The 23333-nt window shown below is 38.9% G+C and overlaps 1 protein-coding gene across 1 annotated transcript in view; it reads right to left on the reverse strand.

The window, feature by feature from the left end:
• Positions 1–23333, reverse strand: part of LOC136578962 (cadherin-6-like) — a 327675-nt gene that overhangs the window by 48104 nt on the left and 256238 nt on the right. Inside the window, exon 6 of the mRNA XM_066579187.1 lies at positions 20660–20847. Within this exon, the coding sequence (XP_066435284.1) occupies positions 20660–20847 (188 nt within the window). The remainder of the gene's footprint in view (positions 1–20659; positions 20848–23333) is intronic.

Below are 23333 nucleotides of genomic sequence, written 5' to 3' on the forward strand. Positions count from 1 at the left end.
AATGCTGAAAAGGCCCGAGCCTGGTAATAATGGGAGGTAAAATATCTGGTCAGCAATCGGTTAACACCAACTGTGGCTAAAATTGACATATAACATCCTTACCCACTAATTATTCTGTGAAGTATAAATATGTTCGGCAGCCCAAGTTAAGGACTTGTGCAAAGCTGTGCGACTTTTCTGAATTTCATGCAGCCCGGTAGACCTGTACATCTTTTGAAAAAGAAAAAAAAAAGTGGGTGGGGCTTGGCAAGAGAGGCAGGGCCAGCTGCGACTCGTCAAATCCGCTATCATTTATGCTGGAAGCTGCCGTGTAGTTCAGCAAGTGGTGCGCAGCTGGCCCAAGATATGCCAACTGTAATAAAGAGGCTTGCTCCTCTTATCACATTTGGCGCGCCTTACTCCATCCTCACTCATCTAAGACTGGCATGTAAAACTGCGGTCTTAGATAAATGTGTCCCTATGAATAGTGAGTTGTCGTATTTGATCCGCGCTATGTTGTAAGTCATATTCCTAAAGTCTGTCTATCTCAAACATTTCATCACATAGCTGCTCTCTAAAAATGTTATCCCTCAAGCCTCGGTGTATATCAATACTGTGCAGCTTTATCTGTTTCCAGCATCGCACTCACTTCTTTGCTATCGATACAGTTTTAAGTGCTTTTAAAGCTTTAGGGTAAAACCCATTTATGTGTGATGCAGTGGATGTCACCCTAAAGCCAGATCTGATCTCGCTAACGACAGCGTATTGTTGGATTACAATACATATCTGTTAATGAGTGCTGCAGATGACTATACAAATAAGCAGAGATAATCTGTAGAGCGGATTATGTTACATGCTCAATAATGATCTAATCAATCCCCCTTTTTGGTAGAGCCTTCCCTGTGTTAACACGTTCTGCAATGGATACAAAGAGGTCTGAAAACATCATGTTCCTCCCAATGATTAACCACTAAAAGCTGCAAATAAAAAGCTAAAGCAAGTGTCATTTACATGAAGGAATGCGCCGTAATTGAAATATATCAAGGACATAACAACGGAAACGGCACAATGCGTTAATGTTTTCGAGCATCTCAGCTTGGGCCACTTCCCAGAATATATATTATGAGCCTCACTTAGGAACACAAAAGGGTTTACAGTCGTCGAGCAACTGGAGTTTATAGAATGGCTCGCGTGCGTCTCTGGACCCATGTGCAGCCATAAAATTCTAGGCCTATGAATTGCAAATGATATAAACTCCTGGGACGTCTCATCTAAATACAACTATAGTGAGAGGCTGCGGGTACAGTAAATTGTACTCTGCTTAAGCCTAGCCGCAAAATGAAATGGGAAAACTAGAGCGAGCTGATGAATGCTTCTGTACAACCGAATGTACATGCTACAAAGACACATAGAAGGCGAGACACTGATTAAAACGCATCCCGATTAGCTCGGCCCTGGGATGAATGTTCACTGCTCCCATCAGTTCTACTAATGCGGTTCAACATCATCTTCCACCTCGTAGGTCCTCACATAGTCATCAATCAAATGGGCAGACCTCAGAGTAGTTTTCTTGCATCAGGTGTCCTTCTTAGACACTACGACCATGTTAGATATATTTCAATATCTTAAAGAGGTTGTCCAGGGTTAGAAAAACATGGCTGCTTTCTTCAAAACATAGCGCCACTCTTTTTTCATAGGGTTGTGTGTGGTATTGCAGCTCCATTGAAGTGCATGGAAGCTGAGCTGCAATATCAGACAAAACCCACAGACAAGTGTGGCACTGTGCTTGGAAGACAGCAGCCATGTTTTTCCAACTTTGGAAACCCCTTTAAGTTCTACACTATCCAAAGGTAATCTTCGAGACACGTCAAACACTTCCTATTTTGGGGAAGCAAGATAAGCAGAAAAATGCTATTTTGGTATTTTCTCTTCTAGTTTTATTTTATGGAATTTACCGTCCTGGACGAATGATGTAATATTTTATAGTAGGGGTTGTTACGGGTATTTAATTTTGCTTTTCTTCAGTTAAAGCATTGTATAAGAGGTAAAAATGTGAAACTTTCTTTTATGTAAAAATGTTTAGATGCTGAGGTCAGCAATGACTGGCATCTGCAGGATTTAATGGTGTAGATGAGTGATTAGATGAGCTAATGCTTTTCTGGGAAAAAAAGACCCCCATATGTGACAATCAGGGAGCAAGTATGATCTCTGATTGTTAAGGGGGATAATGACATGAAGAAATGTCACTGTTACCTCCCTCTTAGGGCAGACAAGAGAATGACAGATTGTTCTCTGCTGTCTGCTTGTCCCCCACTGCCTCCTCTGCTCAGCACACAGATTGAGGTCGGCTATGAATTCCCTATTCCCAGCTGCAGCTCCTATAGCTTTTGGTGTAATTTCATTGCCATGAATCTCAGTAGCGCTGATAGAACTGGAGCTACAGCTATCTGAAGTAGAACGATCTCAGTTTGTAATGTAAACTGTAGATTTAACTGGGTTGGGGGTAAGCTGTCAGGGTTTAACACAAAGTTGACCACTTATAATGGTGGTCTCTTCTTCAAAGATCAAAACCTTGTTCATTTGAATGCAGTGTGGTTTATTTATCAGAGGGAGTAGAAAGAAACAGTGAAACAGAGCAAACAGCAAACAACGCAGCTAGATCAGATTTCTAGTGAAGGTAAAAAATTAAGGGTTGTGATCAGATTTGTTACTATGACAACCCAAACCATTTCCACACAGAAGGACTCTATTTAGTTGGGGTGAGAACTATGTGTAGACCATGAACTCTATCCATACTTCAAAGATAACATCATTAGCAGTAGTCCAAGAATGAAAAGTATTGGCTAAAACCAGTACATGTGACTAGATGCTGTGACTGATACATCCACTTCTATTCCAAACTGGATTCCATGCATAAGAGCTCTATGAGGATGATAACATTTCTCGGAACAAGAACTCCACAGATACTCCAAAGATGAAATAGATATCACTACCATACTTTGTGAACAGCACAGAGTAGAACATACCCTATGTGATCTACGGACTTAGGGCTATATGAGAATTGTCAGATAATACAAGTTTACAGAACTCTAAAACTCGAGTGAAAACATGTATCTACTCGAATTACCTGGCTAACATACACCTAGACCTACATTAAGGCAGACCTGTCATGGAAATATGCCGCCCTGTTTAAGAAGAACACGTTATCCTGACATATAATGATTAGGCCGAACAGCTATTCTACAAAAATGGTTAAAGGGGTTGAGAAGAACTTTTGCTTTCACTATAGATGATCTATCCTCGGGATAGTGATAGGTTTACTCTTTATCACTGTCAATGTATTCATCTTGTAAAAAAATTGAGGTACATTTTGTAATAAGCAGCCAATATGGAAACCAAGAAGCTCCGATATGGAATACATGACATATTATCAGAGATGTTTGGAGATATCTTGTCCCAAAGACGGCTTGTATGGCTAAGCAATGGGTTAATATAATGACTCAACCAGTGATCCCTACGATCAGCTTTTGCTGCTTGATCTTTAAAACAAAATACACTAAAACAATTGAACTTTACTGATGATTTCCAAGCAAATCAGAAATTGGTTGTAGATTAATAAGTCAGCTATACTGACATTTTTACCTTTTAGGTAGCTACTAGAGATGAGCGAAAGTACTCGTTTAGGGCGATTTCGCAATCGAGCATCGCTTTTTTCGAGTAACTGACTATTCGGGCGAAAAGATTCGGGGGGCTGGGGGTTAGCAGAGGGTTGCAGAGGGGAGTGGTGGGGGGGAAGGAGAGCGAGAGAGCTACCCCCTGTTCCCGACTGCTACCCCCTGCTCCACCACGCCACCCCCCGAATCTTTTCGCCTGAGTAGTCAGTTACTCGAAAAAAGCGATGCTCGATTGCGAAATCGCCCTAAATGAGTACGTTCGCTCATCTCTAGTAGCTACCATTTTTTGCGAAAGTCACGACAGAAAATTCAGCCATGATAGTTGCAGGGTTACTAACATGCAGAAACTCTTGGACAGTCCGTAAAAATAGAGCAATTTTATGGAGTTGGAGGAGCTTGTGCGGGTTATTGTAATTAGCATCATTTTACAGCTCACACTGAATGCCACCGATGTCTCCATATCAGTATTCTGGCCAGTAGACATAGTATATGTCTACAGATTCATAACCTTTTATGATTTTCCAATGTGTCCATAAAGAATGTTCAGCTGTCGGCGATTTTTGGATAAGCTGCCCATAAAAAAAAGAAAAATCAGGTTGGCAGCTGTGATTGGTTGCCACGTTTGATTTAGTTTCTCAAAAACTGATGATAAAATCCATTATGGATTAAGGATGATGACAACGTGGCAGTTTTACAATCAGTTTCTGAGAAAATAATTCAAGCGTGACAACCAATATGGCTGAACGTCTCAGTGTCAAATTTTTTGTTAGTATAAGAAGAACAGTTAACTAACTTTGGCTACTGACTCACAGTCCAATATATTACCATATGGGGAAAAGTAAGACCCTCTATAAATGATGATCTGGGGGAAGTAAGCAGTCACATGACTGAGAGGTTTGTTTGCTTGCTTTGACTTTACATTGTTAATTGCTTACCCCAAGACGCAGTGACCTGAATAACTCCAATATATACTCCTTATCTCCTGACAGTACTGAGCATTCACCGTGGCTACACAGAGTTATGTTGTGGTCTCCGTGTCAATATACAGAGAATATACATTTCTCCACACGCAGGTGAAACATTTCAAATTAAACATTTTTAATTACTCTTTTTCCCTTTGTAATTTATATGATAATTTGTCCTTGCTCCAGACTTGGGAACAGTTATTAAAATTCACTGAAGAAAAAGGCAATATGAGAACTGTACGTTCTATACATACGTTAACAGGTTTCTTGTAACTTGCAGCTATAGGCGCTGATTATGTTTGTTGTATTTGTATACACTCTTTATAAAAAAAAATCAAGTTGACATTTTGGTGTAAAACTCGGCATGCAGTTACATCTCAGACAGATATGAAACTCATGAAAGTTGTGACGTGAGTAGACGAACAGCCTTGCCACCCGAGGGCCTAAAAGTGATTTCACCCTTGCCCTATAACAAGGCTCTCAGAGGCTACTTGTGTGTTGTGGACCTGATATGTAGAGCTAGTTGACCGCTAGACATGCCTCTATGATGACACCAAAGAGATTTTGCCCAGTTAATAGTTTGAGAGAGATGCATTATTGGAATGCGAGAAGCTGCAAGGTCGTATCGACAAATTTCTTGCCATTTGGACCGTTCTGACCAGACTGTTAAGAGGTTTTGGAACCAGTGGATGAATGAGGGCACACACACAAGCGCCAATCGTGTGTACTGCCTTTGGCACCCACCTGCCGTCACCTCAATTTGCAGTGGTACCATGGGCGATAAAGCTGAACTGCTACGGAGTGGAACTGAGTTGTCTTCAGCGACAAAGCCAGGTGTAGTGTGGACACGATGACGGCTGTGTATGTATCTGGAGACCTGGGAGAGAGTGCCTGATTCCTGTCTTTCCTGTGGAACAGCACACTGCCCCCACTGTTGGTATGATGGTCCAGGGGGCCATCATATATGACAACTGGTCACCCCTAGTAGCGGTATGAGAGACAGTGACAGCCCAGTGATATATTCTGGACAGTGTGCAGCCATGTGTGTTGCCTCTCATGGCAGGACTTTTTAAGAGGCCTTTTCTAGCAAGCATTTTCTAACTTGGCCGCACACAGCAAAGGTGTCACAGAAATGCCTCCACATCATTGTCACACTTCCCTGGCTGCCCGGTCACCAGGTTTAGCCCCAATAGAATATGTATGGGACTAACTGGGAAGCCAACTTCAAAAGCCAACAGGTTTACACAATCTAGAAGCTCAATTACAGTAAATGTAAACCAATGTGCCGTTAGATACCATACAGAACCAGTATGCCTCCACACCCGCCTGTATCACATCTTGCATTCAAGCTAGAGGTGGTATAACAGGGTACTAGAGCCTCCACACCCGCCTGTATCACATCTTGCATTCAAGCTAGAGGTGGTATAACAGGGTACTAGAGCCTCCATGCCCACCTGTATCACATCTTGCATCCAAGCTAGAGGCAACCCAACCAGTTACCAGAATCTCCTTTCAAGTTTTTGGTTTTCCGCAATAAATGATCCTTCTGATATTATAATCAGTCACTTATATCAACATTACAATCATGCATATAAAGTTTCACTTGATTCCGACAACTCCATCTAGGTGCTTGTGGTTTTTTTTACAGTTAGTGTATAATGGATATGTTTCAATGGAAAGACCCAACAAAACAATTATAAAACTCATGGTCTTTACTACTAATGGGAGTCAATAGTAAATGGATATTAATAAATATAGTTTCCATACATCTTGGCCACATTCATTATAACTCAGTTTTTCACAATCACCGACATTTACTCATAGTTCACACTCCATCTCTTCGGTCAGTTAGGATTACTACTATATCTCAAGAATGTGACATTTCAGAATACTACAAGAGACGATGTTTTATTTCAGCTTTTATCACTTTCCCAGTGGCTCAGGAGTTTACATAACTGTGGTTAGTATTTTTTAGCACCGCCTTTAAATTGTCTAACTTGGGTCAACCAGTTCAGGCAGCCACTAGAAGCTTGTGATACACAATAACTTACTGGAATTTTATCCCATTCCTCCAGATATGGTGTAACCAACTCAGGTTTGCAGGCCCCTCGCATACACTTTATCAGTTCAGCCAATACATTGAAGTCAAGGCTTTGTAATGGCCACTCCATTGCCTTAACCTTGTTGTCCTTAAGGTCAGATTCACATCATGTATGCGTATTTAAGTGTGCATTTACGCCATGTGTTTGTGGAATGGGCGTTGCATATTTGTGTGTGTAACTGTGTTTTTACTGTACTTCTTGAGTGCACAAATTGTGCACATTTGCACACACAAATGCTCTTAGCCATTGAACTGACGGATTAGTTTCATGACATCAAAATGCAAATGCACAAAAAATAGGACATGCTGCATACTTTTCTGCATGACCAAAAAGTGCACACAAAATATGCGCATGTGAACTAACGCATGGAAATCAATGGGTTCTATTTTCTGCCTACTCTGCAAAAATGCGCTCGTGTGAAGATGGTATTTTTGAGGGGTCATTGGCCATTTGGAAGAACCATTTGCACCAAATCGTTAACTTCCTGCTTGATGTCTTGGGATGTGGCTTCAATATCTCTACATAATTGTCTATCCTCATAATGCCATCTATTTTGTGAGGTGCACAGGACCCTCCTGCCGTAAAGCACCCCCACAACATGATGTTGCCATGCTTCATGGTTGACATATTGTTCTTTGGCTTGCAAGCATCCCCCTTTTCCATCATACATAAAAATGGTCATTATGGCCAACTGTTTCATCAGACTAGAGAACACTTCTCCAAAAAGATTTTTGTCCCCATGAGCACCTGCAAATGACAACCTGGCTTTTCTATGGCAGTTTTGGAGCAGTGGCTTCTTTTAGGTCATATAGGACACGTTTTACTGTTGATATACAGTAGATACTTTTGTACTTGTTTCCTCCAGCATCTTCACAAGTTCGTTTGCTGTGGTCCTTATCTCTAGGAGATAGAACGTGTCTCTTTCCTGAATAGTATGATGGCTACATAGTCCCAGGGTGTGTATACTTGCATATTAGTGTTTTTTAACAGATAAATGTGGTTCAGGGTTTTGGAAATTGCTCCCAAAAATATACCAAACTTGTGGTCCACAATTCTGATGACCTGGCTGATTCTTTTTTTCATCCCCATAATGTCAAGAAAAGAGGCAAGTAGGACTTGAAGATATGTCTTAAAATACTACCAATGGTACAACTGCGATTAACTCAAATGATGTAATTTAGCCCACCAGATGCTTCTAAAGCCATGGCATCATTTTTTTGGAATTTTCCAAGTTATTTAAGGGTACAGTCAACTTGGTGAATGTAAACCCTGACCCACTGGAATTTTGATATAGTTAAAAAAATTTTGCAAAGTAAGATTTTTTTCAAAAATATAAGGTTTCTGATTGGCTCCAAATTTATTCTGCAGCAGGACAACCTAAAACATGAAGCCAATGTCATTAAGAACTATATTGGTTTGATTTACATGTCTCTTTGTTCATTCACTTTGTATTTTGTTAATTGACCAACACATGATCAACACATATATATATAACTAACTGATATACCCGGCTTCACCCGAGTTAATTTGGTACTGGTGTTTATCTGGTGTTCACACGGAAAATCTTATGAAGTCGTGGTTACTTTAGAGATCCTGGAAAAACATATGTTCACCATTTTGCATAGTTCTCTAAGAAACACCACAGGGAGGTAACCATGCGACGTTTCCTTTATATAAAATGACATCAGGAAGTGAGAGAATTAAATTCCATACGTAAAATTTGGACGCTAATTCTTTTGCGCTTAGAATTGAACAATCGAGTTGGACCCATTAACTTTTCCTATTTATGACATTATCAATGCCCGTTCCAAATTTCATGTTTCTATGACACCAAGAATTGAGAATTAGATTCCGTACGTAAAATTTGGACGCTAGTTCTTTTGCGCTTAGAATTGAATAATCGAGTTGGGACCCATTAGCTTTTCCTATTTATGACATAATCAATGCTCGTGCCAAATTTCACGTTTCTATGACACCGGAAAGTGAGAAAATTACATTCCGCACGTAAAATTTGGACGCTAATTCTTTTGCGCATAGAATTGAATAATGGAGTTGGGACCCATTAGCTTTTCCTATTTATGACATAATCAATGCTCGTGCCAAATCTCACGTTTCTATGACACCGGAAAGTGAGAAAATAACATTCTGCACGTAAAATTTCGATGCCAATTCTTTTGCGCATAGAATTGAATAATCGAGTTGGGACCCATTAGCTTTTCCTATTTATGACATAATCAATGCTTGTGTGAAATTTCACGTTTCTATGACATTGGAAAGTGAGAAAAGAACATTCCGTACGTAAAATTTGGACGCTAATTCTTTTGCGCATAGAATTGAATAATCGAGTTGGGACCTATGAGCTTTTCCTATTTATGACATAATCAATGCTTCTGCCAAATTTCACGTTTCTATGACACTGGAAAGTGAGAAAATTAGATTCCGAACGTAAAATTTGGATGCTAATTCTTTTGCGCATAGAATTGAATAATGGAGTTGGGACCCATTAGCTTTTCCTATTTATGACATAATCAATGCTTCTGCCAAATTTCGAGTTTCTATGACACTGGGAAGTGAGAGAATTAGATTCCATACGTAAAATTTGGATGCTAATTCTTTTGTGCATAGAATTTAATAATCGAGTTGGGACCTATTAGCTTTTCCTATTTATGACATAATCACTGCTCATGCCAAATTTCCCATTTCTATGACACCGGAAAGTGAAAAAAATTACATTCCGCACGTAAAAGTTCAACGCCAATTCTTTTGTGCTAGAATTGTATAATCGAGTTGGGACCTATGAACTTTTTCTATTTATGACATAATCAATGCTCGTGCCAAATTTCACGTTTCTATGACACCAGAAAGTGAGAAAATTAGATTCCGTACGTAAAATTTGGACGCTAATTCTTTTGCGCATAGAATTAAATAATCGAGTTGGGACCCATTAGCTTTTCCTATTTATGACATAATCAATGCTCGTGCCAAATTTCCTGTTTCTATGACACCGGAAAGTGAGAAAAGTACATTGCGCACGTAAAATTTGGACGCTAATTCTTTTGCGCATAGAATTGAATAATCGAGTTGGGACCCACTAGCTTTTCCTATTTTTGACATAATCAATGCTTGTGTGAAATTTCACATTTCTATGACATTGGAAAGTGAGAAAAGAACATTCCGTACATAAAATTTGGACGCTAATTCTTTTGCGCATAGAATTGAATAATGGAGTTGGGACCCATTAGCTTTTCCTATTTATGACATAATCAATGATCCTGCCAAATTTTGAGTTCCTATGACACTGGGAAGTGAGAGAATTAGATTACGTACGTAAAATTTAGACGCTAATTCTTTTGCGCTTAGAATTGAATAATCGAGTTGGGACCCATTAACTTTTCCTATTTATGACATAATCAATGCTCCTGCCAAATTTCGAGTTTCTATGACACCGGGAAGTGAATTAGATTCCGTACATAAAATTTGGACGCTAATTCTCTTGCACATAGAATTGAATAATCGAGTTGGGACCCATTAACTTTTCCTATTTATGACATAATCAATGCCCGTGCCAAATTTGAAGTTTATATGACATTGGGAAGTGACAGATTTAGAGTATGTACGTTAAATTTCGACGCTAATTTTTTTGCACAATAAAATTGAATAATCAAGTTGGGACCCAATTATTTTTCCTATTTTGGAGATAATCTATGCTCGCGCTAAAATTCATGTTTCCACGACATTGGGAAATTGGAGAACTTTTGGCGAGTCAGTCAGTGAGTCAGTGAGGGCTTTCGTCTTTATATAAATAGATATGCGTGTGTGTGCCTGTCTATAAACGGGTTAAAGAAATACATTTCAATATACAGTTTTAATTAGTAATAAAAAGGAGGGCAATACACTGAGACCTTTAAATATCCATCCAGTCAGATGAATAAGCAAAGTTCAATTTATGTCTTGTATTTTTAAGCATAGATGCCAACCACACAATGTGGTATATCCAAAATGGCCTTCTTTCAAAGAAAGCATGTTGCAGGATATAGTACACCACCACTTATATCAGCTCTTCCCCCCACTGAAGGTCCAAAATAATGTAGGCAGAAACCCATATCCTGATGTGCAAACTGACCTGCATATAGGGGTGAAATATAGAGGGGAAAATAGTGTAAAAAGTGGTACAATGTAATGAGAATAAAGGTGGGTTGGTGGGAGGGAGAATTGCTGTTAGAACTTGCAGATTAGTTAATAGGGGTACACCTAAAATAAAAAAGTTGACAAACTCAAATTAATAATGTCTGAGGAAAACTATGGTGGGAATAGTTTGGCAAAACTATGTCATAGTGGGAATACCTGAGACCTGGTTGGTTAACTTACAGAGTTACAGTTTGCTCAGAACATAAAAAACAGAAAGTGGAGGACTTTGTCTTTATGTAAAGTCCTGATTAAAGCCCACACTATGTTAAGAAAAAGAAAGTAAGAAAATGTGTGTAAGAAAAATGAACATGTGGAGTTCCTAAGGGTAGAGATACATGGAGGGAAAAAATCCCCATATGGGTTTGCTTTAAGCCACCACATATAACAGAATCCACTGAAAATCAATTCATAAGGCAAATAGATGAAGTGAGAAATTACAATGAGGTAATTATTATGGGAGACTTGAGTTTCTGTCTATAACTGAAGATAATTACCTTTCCCAACTTTAATACTTAATATTAACTAACAAACCAGACAGAACAACAAAGGTACAAGTTGGCGGCAATTGGGAAATAGTGATCAGTATATAATACATTTCCACATAACACATTTTCACTTGTCTTTCAATAGGGTGTTCTGTTGGGGGTGGAGGAGAGGCACAAAAATACTAAACTTCAGGAAGGCAAAGTTTGATCAGCTTAGAAATGCCCTTACCCTTAATGACTGGGACAATGTCCTCAAAAATGGGAATACTGCCAATAAATGGGCAATTTTTAAAACCATTTAAAAAACTTACTATCAGCGGATCATACCTATAAAGGGAGTAAGAAAAAACCAATGTGGCTAATTAAAGCTGTAAAAGGAACAATAAATAACAAATAAGTAAGCATTAAAGCTACTAAAACAAGAAGGCCGTGAAGAAACAATAAAAGCCATAAGGAAAAAATGAATTATGTAAAAGGAAGATAAAAGACGCAAAGGTGGAGATAAACTCACTGCTAGAGAGTGTAAAACTAACCCTAAACTGCTCTTCAATTATATAAATAATAAGAAAAAACTAAAACTGAAAGTGTTGGCACTTTAAAAAATAATGAGGGAAAAATTATGGAGAGCGATGAGGAGAAAGCTAATTTTTTAAATAGTTTATTCTCCAGCGCTTTCACTTAGAAAAACAAAATGTCAGGTGAAATGCGGAATAACGTAACCGCTGCATTAAATCTCACCAGTCTAAGCCCGGCTCACACGAGCGAATTGGATCCCGCATGCGGGAGGCCCACAGTGGATTTCAGCTGTGAGCCTGGCCATAGACCCTACATATGGCTCTTTAGTGTATTGCGCATGTCAGCTGAGGTTTTCAGGTGGTCAGCCGCAGTACAGGTTTTCTTTTTTTGTTTGCATTGTAGCGCCGCCGCTTAGCGATGACGATGGGAACCCGCAGTTCATATGCAATGTTAATTGGGTATGAACTGCAGGTTCATACGCAATTAACACACTCACGGAATACGTAATTCATATCCACAAATGTTAGGGAAAATTAGGAAATGCTTGCCTTTCAATGCCGAGCTGCCTTCGAAAAAATTAAAATAGGCAAATTGCTGGGTCCTCATGGTACATATCCCAGGTTCTAAGGGAATTAAGTAATGCGATAGATAGATAGATAGATAGATAGATAGATAGATAGATAGATAGATAGATAGATAGATAGATAGATAGATAGATAGATAGATAGATAGATAGATAGATAGATAGATAGATAAATAGATAGATAGATAGATAGATAGATAGGGGATAGATAGATAGATAGATATGAGATAGATAGATAGATAGATATGAGATAGATAGATAGATACGAGATAGAGAGATAGATAGATAGATAGATGATATGAGAGATAGATAGATATGAGATAGATAGATAGATAGATAGATAGATAGATAGATAGATAGATAGATAGATAGATGATATGAGAGATAGATAGATAGATATGTACTATATGATGTATTGGAAAACTTTTAAAAAAATTCTAAATGGGGTGAAATTGTAAAAAAATGCAATTCCACCAGTTAGGGAGGGGGGGGGGGGGTGTTGGTTTTATGACTCTCACAGTACAGTAAAAATTACATTTTCTTCTATGGGTCAGTATGATTACAGCGATACCAAACATTCATAGTTTTTTTTATGTAGTACATGTAGTTTTATTGTTTTTTGTTGCCATTTTTCGACCCCCAAAACTTTTTTGTTTTTACATCAATAGGACTGTGTGAGAGCTCATTTTTGGTGGGTCATCTCGTAAATTATATTGGTAACATTTTGAGGGACATTTGACTTTTTGATCGCTCTTATTTAATTTTTTTCTCGAAGATGGGGTGGCCAAAACAGAGCAATTCTGGAATTGCATTTTTTTTGCAATGATATTCACCGTGTGGGATTAATAATTTTAATAAATTGGACCTTTACGGATACAGCGATACCAATTTTCACTTTTTCTTTTGATGCGACAACTAGGAAAAGGTTTTTCTTTTTGAATTTGTAATGCAGTACTACGGTATTTCACTATACAGTATGTTAATAGGCTTCTTAATAGACAAACAATCACGGCACCCTTTAAAAGGGACATTTAAATTCTGATTATGCTGATTGATTATGACATTTAAATGTTGCTATCAGAATTTAAAGCTGTATTTAAAGGATTAACAGCCATATTCACTGTTGCGGATGGGTATTGGCTATCAAAGCCAACCGATGCACACCGGGTATAGTATGGGCTGGACTTCCGATTCTGCTGCATACACAGTTTATCCTGTAGACTTCTATATGCATCCCAACTGTATGGGGTATGTGCAGTTAGGACTTTTATAGCCACCTGGCTGTCAGAAAGTGGTTAATTCCGATAACCTCGTATATATAATAGAAGGGAAGGAAGGTAAATCTGGTAGTGGACTAGTGAACTCCGATTAATGTTGCCTAGGGGACTAAAAGAAGTGTTCTCCCAAAACAGTGAGCATTGGGTCAGCTCGACCCTGTGCTTTGTGAGTATATCTTTTGATCAATTAGACTTTTATATAGTAACTTCTTACACTACCTGCAGCAGCAGCCGATCCTCTTGCCTGTGCAATCCAACTTGCACAGGCTAAACGGGTCACATGATCTTATGCAGCTTCACCTTTGAACCCACTCATGAATGTATGGACTTAATGCGGTTATCCAAGGGTTGACATTTTTTTCCAGTATTCTGTAAAGTAATAAAAGCACTACTCACTCATTCTCTACCCTGGCAACCCGGCACTGAAGCGCCCATAGTCCTCACTTCTTGGTTTACAAACAAGCACCATGTGACCACAAACAGCCAATTAGAGGCACTGCAATCAAGTACTGTACTTATGACATCATGACTCTCATCATCTGAGTGATAATGCCAGGACTACAGTACATGATTGCTGAAGGTCATGTAGTACACATTTGTAAACAAATGCTGAGAAGACCACGGAAGCTACTGCAATGGTGATGACAATGGGTGAACAGTACTTCTTGCATCATTTTACAGCATTTGCAACTTATTTTTCTACATGTAAACCACGCTTGGTTGCTATGGAGGTGCTGACACGGAGCTTTTTTACCAGCTAATAAAACAGATAGGACAGCGAGTGCTGACTCGCCTGTCAGCTCCATGCTGCAGCGCTGTCCATGGTGCTGACCACAGGCTCCTATGGGATCCACGGCAGCACTCTACCCGCAGCACGGACATGTGGACATGCTGCTCCACAGAGCAAGTCGTCCACCGCAGAATTCCTGCATGTCAGCAGCGTGGTTTACATGCCACTGTAACAGCGTGTAAATCACACTCGTGTGAAGGAGGCCGAAAGGTATATTTACAGAAAGTACTGGTGGCTGGGCACAATGCTCTAAAGACAATTGAGTAATTAGAACAATTAGGAGAAAGTTTCTCCCTGATTTGGTGAAATAGACAACTAGCATTGGAAAACTCGTTGTGGGGCAAAATCCCTTCATCAGTTTCCTTTATTCAACCCAGCTGAGCCGATGAAGGGTTTTTGCCGCGAAAAGCATTTCTATTGTCTGTTTGGAGTGTTGTGCCGAGCCACCAATGTTTTTTTTTTCTCCCTCCGTAAATTTAAAGAGTAGCTGCATTTTATAAAACTTGACATGTCATATAGACACGTTAAGAAGCTTCCTATACACCTCTATGAAGGCGTCCTCAGCTGCTAAAAGCAGCTAAAAATGAGCAAACATAGCACAGGGGTGGACGCTCGGGTGAGTACAGCTGCCTCCTCATTCTAGCGATCAACGAGGGTCTCAGCAACGGGACCCCTACTGATCAATACTTTTTTGTTATTTTTTTGCTTTATAGCTATATATGTAGGAGGAAGGAAATCCTTGGAGCAGGCACAACGTCAAACCTCTTACTGTCTGTCTGGGGAGCTGGGAGGAGACTCTACACCTTCTCAGCAGGTTTGATCCACGCTTCTGACATGAACTCTATGACATGTCAAAGGTTTTCTGAAAGTGCAGGTACATTTAAGACAATAATAATAAATCTCCTGAAATGCGAATATTATATTCTTTATAAGTTCCCTGAATGATATCACATTTGGCTTCTTTTGGGCGATGGAGACACATACATCATTTACATTGCATTGGGCACACATCTACATTTTAAAACACATTAGATCTGTGTGCTTCCTGTTGCTCGGAGAGATCAAAAGCTTTTCATGTAAGGGCTGCCTGTTTCCCGCAAACATATACAAGATGAATGTTTTGCGGTACAAACAGCCGGGCTTGTCAATGATCATCTCTGCAGGAAACATCTACGGACTTGCAGTATTGGCTTGGACTTTTAACTTGACAAGCGTCATGTACAATTATTTCTCTTGCCTATTCGTCACCTTACTTGGCCTGAATTATAACGCCACTGTCTCCGGCATGAGGATGCTTTGGACAAATCTAAACTCAAACAGCAATTCACTACTTTGCCTACTATCAATGAGCATTGCCTATATGCTTGTTATCTATCTGGGGGCTCTCCAGACCATGCCACAGTATCACTAATTGGCAATCAGACTTACTAGGCTTCTCACACATCCTCACAGCCTCTCCATAGGTGGTCCTAGGAGCTGCTGACACCTCGGTGGTATGTTGCGTACTGTTGCTGATTGCATTCCTGTCAGAACATTGCCTTCATATACGTCTACTTGATAATATAGCAATAGCTTCTTACGTTTGATTTTATAGATACTGTAGCTCTGAGCTACTGTAGAAATAGTTAAAGGGTTTTTCTGAGTTTTTAAAAAAAATATTTTCATGTGGAAAAACAATAAAAAAAACAGCTTCTTCCTCACCCATCCTGGCTCCCACAGCTCCTCTTCGTCCATCCTGCCGGGTCTGTTTACAGGCTGCCGAGTCAGGCTGCTGCAGCCAATCCGAGGGGTCAACCACCTTGCTCTCTGATTGGCTGCAGCTGTTTTATGGTTTTTCTGCCTGGCCAGCAATTAAGAAGTAAAAAAAAGTATCTCAGAAAACCCTTTAGGATGTCCTTGAACACAATCTTTGTCTTTTTGCAGTCCTGTGCATTCTCACGTTATGTTTTTGTTGGTTTGTGCATAAAGTGACTCTGACCATCCCGTCCATGCAACTCTGCTGATGATATTTCATAATGTTCCTGAATGAGTCATTGAGCACAAATGGCTTACGACTTCTCCCGGTAATCACTCACTATGGTTGTAGTGACGTTAGTCCTGCAATACCCGCATGTACTAAGGTGATAAACACTTCATTACATCAGTTTGAATATCTCCAGCAATAAAGCTTCAGAAGCAGAACTTGTACAGTACGTATGTGAAGACCGCATATTGGAGCTAGCGCCATAAGTTTTTATTACACCTCTTCCGTTTGATGCGGTGATACTATTTTAAAGTCAACACAGTTACATTTAAGTGTGGTAATTCTTAATATGGATTTTGTCACCTTTTTTAAATTAGAGGACCCACGAACTGGACTAGAAGCACTGAGCCAATGCAGGAGCTGCCAACTGAGTTTAATGTCTTAAATATCATCCCTTCTAATGGACATTAATCAAACCCTTATAACACGAGGAAGAATTAGTAATGTTTTAACAATTAGTAATGTTTTAGCACTGTAGATAGGTCATCCAAAGGGGAATAAGGAGAAGTCTAAGTATGTGAGATCTCAGTCTGTGAGATCTCAGTGTGTGAGATCTAAGTATGTGAGATCTAAGTATGTGAGATCCAAGTATGTGAGATCTAAGTATGTGAGATCTCAGTGTGATATATAAGTATGTGATATCTAACTATGTGAGATCTCAGTATGTGAAATCTAAGTATGTGAAATCTAAGTATGTGAAATCTAAGTATGTGAAATCTCAGTATGTGAAATCTCAGTATGTGAGATCTCAGTATGTGAGATCTCAGTATGTGGGATCTCAGTATGTGGGATCTCAGTATTTGGGATCTCATTATGTGAGATCTCAGTGTGTGATATATAAGTATGTGAGATCTAAGTATGTGATATATACGTATATGAGATCTCAAAATGTTATATATATGTATGTCAGATCTCAGTATGTGAGATCTACGTTTGTGAGATCTAAGTATGTGGGATCTCAGTATGTGGAATCTCAGTATGTGGGATCTCAGTATGTGGGATCTCAGTGTGTGATATAAAAGTATGTGAGATCTCAGTATGTGAGATCTCAGTATGTGCGATCTCAGTACGTGCGATCTCAGTATGTGAGATCTCAGTATGTGAGATCTCAGTGTGTGTTATATAAGTATGTGAGATCTAAGTATGTGAGATTTCAGTATGTGAGATCTCAGTATGTGAGATCTAAGTATGTGAGATCTAAGTATGTGAGATCTAAGTATGTGAGATCTCAGTATGTGAGATCTAAGTATGTGAGATCTAAGTATGTGAGATTTAGGTATGTGAGATCTCAGTGTGTGATATATAAGTATGTGATATCTCAGTATGTAATATCTAAGTATGTGAGATCTCAGTGTGTGACATCTCAGTATGTGGGATCTCAGTATGTGAGATGTAAGTATGTGGGATCTCAGTGTGTGATCTATAAGTATGTGATATCTCAGTATGTAATATCTAAGTATGTGAGATCTCAGTATGTGATATATAAGTATGTGAGATCTCAGTATGTCATATATAAGTATGTGAGATCTCAGTGTGTGTTATATAAGTATGTGAGATCTTAGTACGGTATGTAAGATCTAAGTTTGTGAGATCTCAGTAAGTGATATATAAGTGTGTGATATATAAATATGTGAGATCTCAGTTTATGATATATAAGTATGTGATATCTCAGTATGTGATATATAAGTATGTGAGATCTCAGTGTCATATATAAGTATGTGGGATCTCAGTATGTGATATATAAGTATGTGAGATCTCAGTGTGTGTTATATAAGTATGTGAGATCTAAGTACGGTATTTAAGATCTAAGTATGTGAGATCTCAGTATGTGATATATAAGTGTGTGATATATAAATATGTGAAATCTCAGTATGTGATATATAAGTATGTGAGATCTCAGTATGTGAGATCTCAGTATGTGATATATAAGTATGTGAGATCTCAGTGTGATATATAAGTATGTGAGATCTCAGTGTGATATATAAGTATGTGAGATCTCAGTGTGTGATATATAAGTATGTGGTATATAAGTATGTGATATCTAACTATGTGAGATCTGAGTATGTGATATCTAACTATGTGAGGTCTAAGTATGTGAGATCTCAGTATGTGGGATCCAAGTATGTGAGATCTCAGTGTGATATATAAGTATGTGAGATCTAAGTATGTGAGATCTCAGTGTGTGATATATAAGTATGTGAGATCTAAGTATGTGAGATCTCAGTATGTGAGATCTAAGTATGTGAGATCTCAGTATGTGAGATCTAAGTATGTGAGATCTCAGTATGTGAGATCCAAGTATGTGAGATCTCAGTGTGATATATAAGTATGTGAGATCTAACTATGTGAGATCTAAGTATGTGAGATCTCAGTGTGTGATATATAAGTATGTGAGATCTAAGTATGTGAGATCTCAGTGTGTGATATATAAGTATGTGAGATCTAAGTATGTGAGATCTCAGTGTGTGATATATAAGTATGTGAGATCTCAGTGTGATATATAAGTATGTGAGATCTAACTATGTGAGATCTAAGTATGTGAGATCTCAGTATGTGAGATCTAAGTATGTGAGATCTCAGTGTGATATATAAGTATGTGATATCTAACTATGTGAGATCTCAGTATGTGAGATCTCAGTATGTGAAATCTAAGTATGTGAGATCTAAGTATGTGAGATCTCAGTATGTGATATATAAGTGTGTGATATATAAATATGTGAAATCTCAGTATGTGATATATAAGTATGTGAGATCTCAGTATGTGAGATCTCAGTATGTGATATATAAGTATGTGAGATCTCAGTGTGATATATAAGTATGTGAGATCTCAGTGTGATATATAAGTATGTGAGATCTCAGTGTGTGATATATAAGTATGTGGTATATAAGTATGTGATATCTAACTATGTGAGATCTGAGTATGTGATATCTAACTATGTGAGGTCTAAGTATGTGAGATCTCAGTATGTGGGATCCAAGTATGTGAGATCTCAGTGTGATATATAAGTATGTGAGATCTAAGTATGTGAGATCTCAGTGTGTGATATATAAGTATGTGAGATCTAAGTATGTGAGATCTCAGTATGTGAGATCTAAGTATGTGAGATCTCAGTATGTGAGATCTAAGTATGTGAGATCTCAGTATGTGAGATCCAAGTATGTGAGATCTCAGTGTGATATATAAGTATGTGAGATCTAACTATGTGAGATCTAAGTATGTGAGATCTCAGTGTGTGATATATAAGTATGTGAGATCTAAGTATGTGAGATCTCAGTGTGTGATATATAAGTATGTGAGATCTAAGTATGTGAGATCTCAGTGTGTGATATATAAGTATGTGAGATCTCAGTGTGATATATAAGTATGTGAGATCTAACTATGTGAGATCTAAGTATGTGAGATCTCAGTATGTGAGATCTAAGTATGTGAGATCTCAGTGTGATATATAAGTATGTGATATCTAACTATGTGAGATCTCAGTATGTGAGATCTCAGTATGTGAAATCTAAGTATGTGAGATCTAAGTATGTGAGATCTCAGTGTGTGATATATAAGTATGTGAGATCTCAGTGTGATATATAAGTATGTGAGATCTAAGTATGTGAGATCTCAGTATGTGAGATCTAACTATGTGAGATCTAAGTATGTGAGATCTCAGTATGTGAGATCTCAGTATGTGGGATCTAAGTATGTGATATATAAGTATGTGGGATCTAAGTATGTGAGATCTCAGTATGTGAGATCTCAGTATGTGATATATAAGTATGTGAGATCTTAGTGTGATATATAAGTATGTGAGATCTAAGTATGTGAGATCTAAGTATGTGAGATCTCAGTATGTGAGATCTCAGTATGTGATATATAAGTATGTGGGATCTCAGTATGTGAAGATGTGAAGTTATTTTATAGCAGTCATATTTCAAATAAACAAAATCTTTAAAATAAAATGCTACTTTCTGACCAGCCTCGCACAAAATGATGCAACAAACAGCCCCGACCCAAAAAGAGTTGTTTACTTTTGCCATATTAAGGATAAAACCTTTCTTTTGGACTTTCCAAATCCCCTTTTGCGTTACCTTTTTGACAACAACAACTCCTTCCTGCGTCTCCTTGTCAGTGATGATTTCGAACATGTTGTGTTCATCTCCATCAACGATTTTGTATTCTGTCTCCGCATTCACACCTTCATCTGCATCATTAGCTTTGATTCTACCAATTGTAGAACCCACAGGGGAAGACTCTGGGGCCCGGAATAGATAGGTAGCTGGAGAATGAATAAAAGGAAATAGAAGCCTTCAAAAATGTTTTAATGGTCCCTTCACAGAGCATCAGAAATTATTTGAACAGACTTGGAACAAAAATACCGTGAACAGATTAAAGCAACAGAAGTAGTCGTGCAACGGCTGCATTACTGGAAACAGACGGGGGAATTAGGTAGAAATCAGAATTATTTTCATATATTTTGGAGATCCGACTAACCGCTCCCTATGTAGTTGTGCAGACTTTGAGCAACAAAAAAGAAAACAAGTTGAGTTCTTTGGGAGCTGCAAATAATGAAGCATCAGGAGACGTGCGGGTCTGGGTATTGACATGGGCTGTCTGAAGAGGGGGCGCCATCCAACGCTTCAGAATATCTTATTATATCACTTGTCAGCCTCTAAACCCACCACAATATATATGTGGCACACATACGGCATGGGACCGGAGAGGCCAGATTTGCATTTCACAGTGACTGACATGAAGTAGAATGCGCTCTTTTGTACCTGGCAAGGCTACATGAATGACTAGCCGTGACAGGATGTGCCGGCCTTATTAATATATGACTAGCGACTACAAGATGCAGATCGCTTTACGTAATCCTAAATACAGACCCCGACAATAGCGATCTTTTAAAAGACATATAGCTCAGTTTTATAGTCCTATTCGGCACCAGCTGTGATGTATTTACCTTTGTTTCATCATCTGCGAGGAGTATGGAACAAAACAGATCAAAATCCACCATAACTTTACTAGGTGGGAAGTATCACTGTTGCATGTTATTCTTGGATGAACAGCATGCACAGTATGTCACTTGGTTAGAGCATCAGTTTATACTTCACAGCTGCACTTCCTCCTCTAATTGAAGACAGGAATTTGAAGCCGTGGAGATATTTTCAGGATGATGGAGACACAAGTATAAGGTTAATTTCTTTTGTGTCAATTTCCCTTCTATACTGAAGAACCAAAAAAAGGTATGAAATGAAAAGGATAGATGTTAGCCTCCATAATTACTGACCAAGAACAGACGGGGGCGACTCAAAGCATTCATAATGCCAGAATTATTCTGGTGTGGTTGTGGTATTCTCAACTTTGCTTGTGTAATTCCTGTTCTGTTTAATACATATAATGTTCTACTTGCTCTTCTCCTTCCTCTAGATGTGGATATGAATGTCCAGGAAGACCCTATTGTTGTTCTTGCTTCCCTTCACTATGATTTCTTTATATAATCAGATGGCTGAGTGTCCAGAAGCCCACAAGATGCAGATACCAGCGATACATGTAGAAGCCGGCAAGGCTTGGGTTATTCATGTACATTGTGCCTTGCAGGCTTCTTCTTCATGCCGAGTCATCCACATGTATTGCCAACAACTGCATCTTGTTGGCTCTGGACACCGAGCTCTCCAACTGTATAACTCTGTTAGATTGCTGAGCTTGTGTGTACACGTAGATCTTCACATACCATAGCAACTCACTGGCACCCTGTGATAGCGAATTGGCGGAAGCATCCTCCCACTGTAAACCACTTAGATGCCGTGGTCAGCACTGACAGCAGCATCTAAGGGGTTAAACTGACAGAATGTTATGTTTCTTTGGTCATGGCTATTAGACCAAGAGACTGGCTGTCATTAAACAACCATGGTCACATCATACCTGTCATGGGACTGTATGCTGTGAAAGGGGATGAGGAGCAAAAGTGGGAAGAGACCTGACCTGCTTAGCACTGCTCTTACCTCTCTCCTGAAAAATGCACCCATTTACCAAAAATACCCCAAACTATGCAGTTTACAGTCAACATTTTTAGTGTGTGCTACATTTAATATACAGTTGCAAAAGAAGCTACTGTGATTTTTCTTGTGTTTGGTAGTCATAAGTACACTTTGAGCCACCTTATATACATGGCCACTACCCCAGAAACACAATTTGTGTATTTCCTGGGCATCCTCACAGCAACATGTATACATACGTGGATTTATTGTCCTAGCACATGCTTTGGACAGGTAACACAAAGAGTTATTTCACATTAAACAGATCCTATAAAAGGGGCCTTGGCTCCTCCCCCCTTGTAACACGGTAACATAGTATCTTAGGGCGAAAAAAGACATATCTGCATCCAGTACACCCCCCCCCCCCCCCCATGTTGATCCAGAGGAAGGCAAAAAGAAAACAGTTTAAATGAAAAAAAATTCCTTCCTGACTCCAATCGGGCAATTGAAATACTCCCTGAATCAACAATCCTTCTCATGTAATTAGTGATATAACATGTAATATTGTAACACTCAAGATTGACATCCAAACACCTCTTGAACTTCTTTATCAAGTTCACCATGACCATGTCCTCAGGTAGAGAGTTTCATAGTCTCACTGCTCTTACAGTAAAGAACCCCCTTCTATGTCAGTGTAGAAACCTTCTTTCCTCTAGACATAGAGGGCGCCCCCTTGTTACAGTCCTGGGTATAAATACATCATGGCAGAGACCTCTGTATTGACCCC

The sequence above is a fragment of the Eleutherodactylus coqui genome, chromosome 9 (genome assembly GCF_035609145.1).
Source record: "Eleutherodactylus coqui strain aEleCoq1 chromosome 9, aEleCoq1.hap1, whole genome shotgun sequence".
Classification (NCBI taxonomy): domain Eukaryota; kingdom Metazoa; phylum Chordata; class Amphibia; order Anura; family Eleutherodactylidae; genus Eleutherodactylus; species Eleutherodactylus coqui.